The following is an 11201-nucleotide window of genomic DNA, read 5'->3' on the forward strand; positions in this document are numbered from 1 at the left end:
AACTTACGCAATAGATTTAGAGTATCGTTGTAATCTTAAAATAAGGAACATAGTTTTAAGAGGCAATAGGAAAACCAACCGGCAATTTCAAATTTTCCCTTTGTTAGACATAAATATTAATCATACATATCAAAAGCCATACCAAAAAATAGAACTGCCTAACTTAAGCAAAATAGATTTAAATAATATCGCCGAATTACAGAATGAGGTTGATTTGCAGAAGAAGGAAAATTCAATGTTACTAAATACTAACCTTCACTACGACAGAACCAGTATTTGGACTGTCCTATTGTATGGTATCATAATATTGTCCTTATTAGGTTTATTAGCAAAGTATCTATGGCCTATTGTTTTAAAATACAAAAAGACCGAGAGTCCAGAAAATGACATAGTAATTTAGGTCATAGAAACTTCGGGTTTTATGCCCATCTAAGGGTGGAGGAGTTACATCCCCGTAACACCAAGCGTCGCTGTTATGACGTCACCCGTACGATTAGTATAAATAAGAAGTAGCATTAAGCGCAGTAGCCTTTTTAGTGAGTCTTTGCTTGTATCGCGAACGTTGTGTTTACTATCGGTCCTGTTTGAAATAAATTAATTTCAAAGTAAAGTGTTTTTTTTTGAGTCTTAAAACGGATCAAAACATAACTTGCTCAAATCGACCGATTTGGCTTATTTCGGCCAAAACTGTCTATTTTGGATTCAAATTGCACCAAATTGATGAAAACGTGCCAAAATGACTAAAACAGGCAGAAACGAGCGAAATCGGTCAGAAACGATCGTTTCATCCAGGAATTTGCTCAAATCGACCGATTTGGCTTATTTCGGCCAAATCTGTCTATTTTGGATTCAAATTGCACCAAATTGATGAAAACGTGCCAAAATGACTAAAACAAGCAGAAACGAGCGAAATCGGTCAGAAACGATCGTTTCACCAAGGAATTTGCTCAAATCGGCCGATTTGGCTTATTTCGGCCATATTTGTCTATTTTGGCTTGAAATTGCACCAAATTGATGAAAACGTGCCAAAATGACTAAAACAGGCAGAAACGAGCGAAATCGGTCAGAAACGATCGTTTCATCTCTGAATTTGCTCAAATCGACCGATTTGGCTTATTTCGGCCAAAACTGTCTATTTTGGATTCAAATTGCACCAAATTGATGAAAACGTGCCAAAATGACTAAAACAGGCAGAAACGAGCGAAATCGGTCAGAAACGATCGTTTCATCTCTAAATTTGCTCAAATCGACCGATTTGGCTTATTTCGGCCAAATCTGTCTATTTTGGATTCAAATTGCACCAAATTGATGAAAACGTGCCAAAATGACTAAAACAGGCAGAAACGAGCGAAATCGGTCAGAAACGATCGTTTCATCCATGAATTTGCTCAAATCGGCCGATTTGGCTTATTTCGGCCAAATCTATCTATTTTGGATTCAAACTGCACCATATTGATGAAAACGTGCCAAAATGACTAAAACAAGCAGAAACGAGCGAAATCGGTCAGAAACGATCGTTTCATCAAGGAATTTGCTCAAATCGGCCGATTTGGCTTATTTCGGCCAAATCTGTCTATTTTGGATGGAAACAGAACCAAATGGATGAAAACGTGCCAATATGACTAAAACAGGCAGAAACGAGCGAAATCGGTCAGAAACGATCGTTTCACCAAGGAATTTGCTCAAATCGGCCGATTTGGCTTATTTCGGCCAAATCTGTCTATTTTGGATTCAAATTGCACCATATTGATGAAAACGTGCCAAAATGACTAAAACAGGCAGAAACGAGCGAAATCGTTCAGAAACGATCGGTTCATCTCTGAATTTGCTCAAATCGACCGATTTGGCTTATTTCGGCCAAATCTGTCTATTTTGGATGGAAACAGAACCAAATGGATGAAAACGTGCCAAAATGACTAAAACAGGCAGAAACGAGCGAAATCGGTCAGAAACGATCGGTTCATCAAGGAATTTGCTCAAATCGGCCGATTTGGCATATTTCGGCCAAATTTGTCTATTTTGGATGGAAACAGAACCAAATGGATGAAAACGTGCCAAAATGACTAAAACAGGCAGAAACGAGCGAAATCGGTCAGAAACGATCGTTTCATCAAGGAATTTGCTCAAATCGGACGAATTGGCTTATTTCGGCCAAATCTGTCTATTTTGGATTCAAATTGCACCAAATGGATGAAAACGTGCCAATATGACTAAAACAGGCAGAAACGAGCGAAATCGGTCAGAAACGATCGTTTCATCCAGGAATTTGCTCAAATCGGCCGATTTGGCTTATTTCGGCCAAATCTGTCTATTTTGGATTCAAATTGCACCAAATTGATGAAAACGTGCCAAAATGACTAAAACAGGCAGAAACGAGCGAAATCGGTGAGAAACGATCGTTTCATCAAGGAATTTGCTCAAATCGACCGATTTGGCTTATTTCGGCCAAATCTGTCTATTTTGGATGGAAACAGAACCAAATGGATGAAAACGTGCCAAAATGACTAAAACAGGCAGAAACGAGCGAAATCGGTCAGAAACGATCGTTTCATCAAGGAATTTGCTCAAATCGGACGAATTGGCTTATTTCGGCCAAATCTGTCTATTTTGGATTCAAATTGCACCAAATGGATGAAAACGTGCCAATATGACTAAAACAGGCAGAAACGAGCGAAATCGGTCAGAAACGATCGTTTCATCCAGGAATTTGCTCAAATCGGCCGATTTGGCTTATTTCGGCCAAATCTGTCTATTTTGGATTCAAATTGCACCAAATTGATGAAAACGTGCCAAAATGACTAAAACAGGCAGAAACGAGCGAAATCGGTGAGAAACGATCGTTTCATCAAGGAATTTGCTCAAATCGACCGATTTGGCTTATTTCGGCCAAATCTGTCTATTTTGGATGGAAACAGAACCAAATGGATGAAAACGTGCCAAAATGACTAAAACAGGCAGAAACGAGCGAAATCGGTCAGAAACGATCGTTTCATCAAGGAATTTGCTCAAATCGACCGATTTGGCTTATTTCGGCCAAATCTGTCTATTTTGGATGGAAACAGAACCAAATGGATGAAAACGTGCCAAAATGACTAAAACAGGCAGAAACGAGCGAAATCGGTCAGAAACTATCGTTTCATCCAGGAATTTGCTCAAATCGGCCGATTTGGCTTATTTCGGCCAAATCTGTCTATTTTGGATTCAAATTGCACCAAATTGATGAAAACGTGCCAAAATGACTAAAACAGGCAGAAACGAGCGAAATCGGTGAGAAACGATCGTTTCATCAAGGAATTTGCTCAAATCGACCGATTTGGCTTATTTCGGCCAAATCTGTCTATTTTGGATGGAAACAGAACCAAATGGATGAAAACGTGCCAAAATCACTAAAACAGGCAGAAACGAGCGAAATCGGTCAGAAACGATCGTTTCATCAAGGAATTTGCTCAAATCGACCGATTTGGCTTATTTCGGCCAAATCTGTCTATTTTGGATTCAAATTGCACCAAATTGATGAAAACGTGCCAAAATGACTAAAACAGGCAGAAACGAGCGAAATCGGTCAGAAACGATCGTTTCATCCATGAATTTGCTCAAATCGGCCGATTTGGCTTATTTCGGCCAAATCTGTCTATTTTGGATTCAAACTGCACCATATTGATGAAAACGTGCCAAAATGACTAAAACAAGCAGAAACGAGCGAAATCGGTCAGAAACGATCGTTTCATCAAGGAATTTGCTCAAATCGGCCGATTTGGCTTATTTCGGCCAAATCTGTCTATTTTGGATGGAAACAGAACCAAATGGATGAAAACGTGCCAATATGACTAAAACAGGCAGAAACGAGCGAAATCGGTCAGAAACGATCGTTTCACCAAGGAATTTGCTCAAATCGGCCGATTTGGCTTATTTCGGCCAAATCTGTCTATTTTGGATTCAAATTGCACCATATTGATGAAAACGTGCCAAAATGACTAAAACAGGCAGAAACGAGCGAAATCGTTCAGAAACGATCGGTTCATCTCTGAATTTGCTCAAATCGACCGATTTGGCTTATTTCGGCCAAATCTGTCTATTTTGGATGGAAACAGAACCAAATGGATGAAAACGTGCCAAAATGACTAAAACAGGCAGAAACGAGCGAAATCGGTCAGAAACGATCGGTTCATCAAGGAATTTGCTCAAATCGGCCGATTTGGCTTATTTCGGCCAAATCTGTCTATTTTGGATGGAAACAGAACCAAATGGATGAAAACGTGCCAAAATGACTAAAACAGGCAGAAACGAGCGAAATCGGTCAGAAACGATCGTTTCATCTCTGAATTTGCTCAAATCGACCGATTTGGCTTATTTCGGCCAAATCTGTCTATTTTGGATGGAAACAGAACCAAATGGATGAAAACGTGCCAAAATGACTAAAACAGGCAGAAGCGAGCGAAATCGGTCAGAAACGATCGTTTCATCAAGGAATTTGCTCAAATCGGCCGATTTGGCTTATTTCGGCCAAATCTGACTATTTTGGATTCAAATTGCACTAAATTGATGAAAACGTGCCAAAATGACTAAAACAGGCAGAAACGAGCGAAATCGTTCAGAAACGATCGTTTCAACCAGGAATTTGCTCAAATCGACCGATTTGGCTTATTTCGGCCAAATCTGTCTATTTTGGATGGAAACAGAACCAAATGGATGAAAACGTGCCAAAATGACTAAAACAGGCAGAAACGAGCGAAATCGGTCAGAAACGATCGTTTCATCAAGGAATTTGCTCAAATCGGACGAATTGGCTTATTTCGGCCAAATCTGTCTATTTTGGATTCAAATTGCACCAAATGGATGAAAACGTGCCAATATGACTAAAACAGGCAGAAACGAGCGAAATCGGTCAGAAACGATCGTTTCATCCAGGAATTTGCTCAAATCGGCCGATTTGGCTTATTTCGGCCAAATCTGTCTATTTTGGATTCAAATTGCACCAAATTGATGAAAACGTGCCAAAATGACTAAAACAGGCAGAAACGAGCGAAATCGGTGAGAAACGATCGTTTCATCAAGGAATTTGCTCAAATCGACCGATTTGGCTTATTTCGGCCAAATCTGTCTATTTTGGATGGAAACAGAACCAAATGGATGAAAACGTGCCAAAATCACTAAAACAGGCAGAAACGAGCGAAATCGGTCAGAAACGATCGTTTCATCTCTGAATTTGCTCAAATCGACCGATTTGGCTTATTTCGGCCAAATCTGTCTATTTTGGATGGAAACAGAACCAAATGGATGAAAACGTGCCAAAATGACTAAAACAGGCAGAAACGAGCGAAATCGTTCAGAATCGATCGTTTCATCAAGGAATTTGCTCAAATCGGACGAATTGGCTTATTTCGGCCAAATCTGTCTATTTTGGATGGAAACAGAACCAAATGGATGAAAACGTGCCAAAATGACTAAAACAGGCAGAAACGAGCGAAATCGGTCAGAAACGATCGTTTCATCAAGGAATTTGCTCAAATCGGACGAATTGGCTTATTTCGGCCAAATCTGTCTATTTTGGATGGAAACAGAACCAAATGGATGAAAACGTGCCAAAATGACTAAAACAGGCAGAAACGAGCGAAATCGGTCAGAAACGATCGTTTCATCAAGGAATTTGCTCAAATCGGACGAATTGGCTTATTTCGGCCAAATCTGTCTATTTTGGATTCAAATTGCACCAAATGGATGAAAACGTGCCAATATGACTAAAACAGGCAGAAACGAGCGAAATCGGTCAGAAACTATCGTTTCATCCAGGAATTTGCTCAAATCGGCCGATTTGGCTTATTTCGGCCAAATCTGTCTATTTTGGATTCAAATTGCACCAAATTGATGAAAACGTGCCAAAATGACTAAAACAGGCAGAAACGAGCGAAATCGGTGAGAAACGATCGTTTCATCAAGGAATTTGCTCAAATCGACCGATTTGGCTTATTTCGGCCAAATCTGTCTATTTTGGATGGAAACAGAACCAAATGGATGAAAACGTGCCAAAATGACTAAAACAGGCAGAAACGAGCGAAATCGGTCAGAAACGATCGTTTCATCAAGGAATTTGCTCAAATCGGACGAATTGGCTTATTTCGGCCAAATCTGTCTATTTTGGATTCAAATTGCACCAAATGGATGAAAACGTGCCAATATGACTAAAACAGGCAGAAACGAGCGAAATCGGTCAGAAACTATCGTTTCATCCAGGAATTTGCTCAAATCGGCCGATTTGGCTTATTTCGGCCAAATCTGTCTATTTTGGATTCAAATTGCAAGTTATGTTTTGATCCGTTTTAAGACTCAAAAAAAAAACACTTTACTTTGAAATTAATTTATTTCAAACAGGACCGATAGTAAACACAACGTTCGCGATACAAGCAAAGACTCACTAAAAAGGCTACTGCGCTTAATGCTACTTCTTATTTATACTAATCGTACGGGTGACGTCATAACAGCGACGCTTGGTGTTACGGGGATGTAACTCCTCCACCCTTAGATGGGCATAAAACCCGAAGTTTCTATGACCTAAATTACTATGTCATTTTCTGGACTCTCGGTCTTTTTGTATTTTAAAACAATAGGCCATAGATACTTTGCTAATAAACCTAATAAGAACAATATTATGATACCATACAATAGGACAGTCCAAATACTGGTTCTGTCGTAGTGAAGGTTAGTATTTAGTAACATTGAATTTTCCTTCTTCTGCAAATCAACCTCATTCTGTAATTCGGCGATATTATTTAAATCTATTTTGCTTAAGTTAGGCAGTTCTATTTTTTGGTATGGCTTTTGATATGTATGATTAATATTTATGTCTAACAAAGGGAAAATTTGAAATTGCCGGTTGGTTTTCCTATTGCCTCTTAAAACTATGTTCCTTATTTTAAGATTACAACGATACTCTAAATCTATTGCGTAAGTTCCATCCAATAGAATGTTACTTTGTGAAGATTTACATGTTTCTAATCCGACAATACTTTTGGTGGTCACCAGGATCCACTTATTATCGTCTATGTTTTGTATTTGTGTTTCCCCCAGGGTAACAGTTATTGATTTACATCGTGTGGCGTTGTGTTCGTAACGCAGGAGTTGTACTTCGCATGGGGAAAAATCGTGGAAGTTATCTATATGTATTTGAGGGCATAGATATTCATTAGGGGATACGTACCGACAGGGTTCGTTCGCGTATCCGAATGTTTGGTCGTTTATCAGTAGATATTCGGATCGGGGTATTATGACTTTGTATACTTCGCCATGTCTTACGGGCAAGGGGAGTAATCGGAATAAATCATAACTAACTTTTTCTACTAATGGAATTTCGATGATGAACGTGATCGAGTTATCTTTGGCGAAACTTTTTATTTCCAAAGTGTTTTCGATAGTTAATAGATTTTCAATGTTGGGCTCGAATGGTAGTTTTCCTAGGGGAATTTGCTCTTTCATTGACTGTAGTTCTGTTAGGAATTCACTTGGGTCGATTATGGTGTTATGGAAGGTGTTTAATTTAGCAAAGGTAATTGCCTCTTCGATATTTGAAAGTATATCGTAAATATTCTGGTAAAAGACGGTAATTTGGGTGATAATCATTTGGATACGATAGAACTCAAAAAGGTTTGTTTCCTTGACCTCGATTTGATTGACGACATCTATTATTTGTCTAATACGTGACTCCAATATAATTTGGTTATGGGATACATTTCTTATTGTTTCTCTGAAATTGATTATTGATTTAGAAAAAAGAGTCATCTGCTTGTCAATGGCGGATTTTAAATCGTTTTGGTTTTGTTTAAGGATTTCCATGTTTTGGTCGATACGTTTTGCGTCATCTTGGTCTAGGTTCCCCGTTATTGTTTTTATGATTGATCCTAAGGCGTTTATAAGAGCTCGTTTCGTTCTTAATTTGTTCGGGAAGATTTGATTTATCTGACGGATGATTTTGTGTTTTAAGCTAGTAGTCACAACAAGGGAATTGTGGTATTCGAGTTTATAGTCAGTGAAGTTATTTAGGGTTTTGACGAGTAAGTCGAATTGGGTATTAATTTTTGCGAATTCTTGTAATAGTTCGGTCATGTCGTACGTTTGGATAAAGTGCCAGTGGTCAATAGTCTTCTGGGCCTTGCCTAACTTGTAGGGTAGTACACCGGGGTTGGATTTTAAGTTGATGTACTGGGATTTTCCATGCGCGAGGGGCCATCTGTAAAGAGGGGTTTCTTTAGTTCCTTGATATGTGCTATTTCAATTTTGTAGGGGCTTCGCGTGCTTTGGATTTTTACCTTATTATGTTCTAATTTTTCTATGATTATAAACGGTCCGCTGAATCTTGGGTTCTTTTTGTTTCGAGAGTTTAAATTTCGGTAGACCTTTTGGTTGACCTTAAAATCGGGGGATTCGTTTCCTTTGTGATTCCTTTTGGCAATAACTTTCTCCTTATTACTTTCCATTTTCTTCACGACATCTTCGCATAATGCATCGACTTTGGCTTTATGAGAGGAGACGTAGTCTGAGTAAAATGTTGTTGATATGAGGTCAAAAGGGTCTCTTGTATTTGTGTGTCCCAGGATGAGTTCGTGGGGTGTGAAATTTGTTACGCTACTTTTAGTGCTGTTGTATGCGATTATGGCATATGGAATTAGTTCAGTAATCGGTTTTGTGTCGTCCTTTTGTTTTAGGATTCTGAGGTGTTCAATCAATGTAGAGTGGAAGCGTTCCACTGGTGCGTTAGATTCGTGGTGTCTAGGGGTCGTGAAGTGAATGTTAATTTTTTGGGTTTTCAACAATTCCTTCAATAGTTCGTTGTTAAATTCCTTGCCATTATCACAAGTGACTGTCTCAGGGCATCCGAAGAATGAGAAGAAGTTGACGAGTTTATCGCACACCGATTTCGCGTTTTTGTCATACGGATATGCTTGTCCAAATTTGGAAAATTTATCGAAGATTGTTAGGAAATTTTGTGCTTCGAATGTAAAGGTGTCGATATGTATCATCTGAAAGGGTTTGCTAGGTGTTTCTGTTCTTGTAAGAGGAATGTAAGATTTGAAACGGCAGTATTTTGACGTTTGGCAAATGGTGCAATCATTGATATATTTTGTCACGTCTTCTTTTAGCTTGGGCCAGTAATAAAGGGCTTTAAGGCGTTGGTACGTTTCGTTGATGCCTCTGTGGTTCTGCTTGCCTTCGTGTTGGTGGGTGATGAGCATGATTTTTTCTTCCGGGTCTGCGATGTTGTGTAGCAGTTTGGTGCATATTCTTATTTGTAGATTTTGAAAATATTTTAGGCATACATCTATAAATGGGGACATTAAGTCTTTGTCGACGAAGTATACGTAACAGGGCTTTTTGCAAGTGAGATATTCTTGAATAAATTGTTTAATAGTGTCTGGGTTATTTGATACGTCTACGTGACTTATTACGTGATTCTCATAGCGTTCTTTGTTAAATTTTATCTGCACGTGTGGAGATTTCTTTATCAGGAATTGCAGGTGCTTGTTGTTTATAATTTCTTCTAGAATGCTGAGTCCTGGATTCTCACGGTCAGCGTCTTGGCTGTGTACTGTTTCATCGGCGGTTGCTGCGTCAGGCGGACGTAATTGAATATCGGAGACGATATTTATTTTCTGCTGGCTAGTCCCGGGTCTGTTATCAAAGTTGGTTTCTTCGAAGTTGGTGTTTCCTGCGACTGTTTCTAAGTAGTCTTTGATGTCGTCGTCAGAGTTACCAGGGTTATTCAAAATTGACTCGTTCTCGTAAATATTCAGTTGTATCCTGGACAGGGCATCTGCGTTAGTGTTCTGGCGTCCCTTCTTGTATATTATCTGGTAATCGAACTCTTCTAGTCTCAATCGCCATCTCACCAATTTTGAGTTAGGTTCCTTCAGGTTAAAAAGCCATACTAGGGGCCTATGGTCTGTGTAAATGTAAAACTTGCGGCCAAATAAGTAGGGGCGGAAATATTTACATGCCCAAACTATTGCTAGTAATTCTTTCTCGATTGTCGAATATTTGGTTTCCGAATCATTTAGGGTCCTAGATGCATAGGCTATGGGTCGATCATTAGGTATTGGACCTTGCGATAAAACAGCTCCGATTGCATAGTTACTCGCATCCGTGGTCAATAGAAAGGGTTTCGAGAAGTCGGGATATTGTAAGACGGGGGAATTTATTAGAATTTGTTTGCAGTGGTTAAAAGAATTAACGAATTCAGGGTTATGTATTATCTTAACATTTTTCTTGAGGCAGTTGGTCAGTGGCTTTGTAATTTTAGCAAAATCTTTAATAAAGCGTCTATAGTATCCGACTAATCCTAGGAATGACTTTATCTCTCGGGTAGTTTTGGGAATAGGAAAGTTTTTCACTGCATTGATCTTGTCGGGATTCGGCTTTACTCCGTCTCGACTCACAACGTGTCCTAAGTACTGTACCTCTTTCCTTAGAAACTCGGACTTGTCAAGTTGGATCTTAAACTTTGAGTCTCTCAGTCGTTTAAAAACGTTTCTTAGATTTTCGATATGTTCTTGCAGGCTTGTACTAAAGATGATCACATCGTCTAAGTAGACTAGACATGTTTCATTTTGTAGTCCTCGTAGGATGTTGTTCATCACGCGTTGGAAGGTCGCCGGGGCGTTTTTGAGGCCGAAGGGCATTCGTAGAAATTCGTAATGCCCGGTGTCCGTAGTAAAAGCTGTTTTGCCAATGTCTTCATCATGCATTTGGATTTGGTGAAATCCATTTGCTAAGTCCAGTGTCGTGAAATAATGGGCTTTGCCTAGTTTGTCAAGTATTTCGTTGATATTAGGCAAAGGGAATTTATCATCTACTGTCTGTTCGTTCAGCTTTCGGTAGTCGATGACCATTCGCCACTTTTGTTTCTTAGATTGGTCTAGTTTTTTTGGCACGATCCAAATAGGCGATGACCATGGTGAATTTGAATCTCGGATGATATTTTGATGTAATAATTCGGAAACTTGCTTTTTTACCTCGGCACGATGTACTTCGGGGTACCTATACGTCTTAGTAAAAATGGGAGTTTCGTCTTTGACCTTTATCCTGTGTTTTATTGAATTAGTAAAAGTTAACGGGATGTTTTCGCAATGGAAAATATCACGGAATTCGTAGCATAGTTTGGAGATCTGTTCCCTTTCTTCGGAATTGCAGTGGTCAAGTCTAATTTTTCTTAG

At 39.1% G+C, this 11201-nt stretch overlaps 1 protein-coding gene across 1 annotated transcript; it reads right to left on the reverse strand.

Annotated features, from left to right (window-relative positions):
- Positions 1–6549: 6549 nt before the first annotated feature.
- Positions 6550–7614, reverse strand: LOC136418821 (uncharacterized). Its single transcript, XM_066405050.1, has 2 exons — positions 6678–7614; positions 6550–6629 (listed from the first exon to the last, which is right to left on the reverse strand). Exons 1-2 carry the CDS (start codon positions 7612–7614, stop codon positions 6550–6552), a joined length of 1017 nt encoding a protein of 338 aa, XP_066261147.1.
- Between the last annotated feature and the right edge of the window lie 3587 nt (positions 7615–11201).

This window comes from Euwallacea similis, unplaced genomic scaffold, assembly GCF_039881205.1.
Source record: "Euwallacea similis isolate ESF13 unplaced genomic scaffold, ESF131.1 scaffold_106, whole genome shotgun sequence".
NCBI lineage: Eukaryota > Metazoa > Arthropoda > Insecta > Coleoptera > Curculionidae > Euwallacea > Euwallacea similis.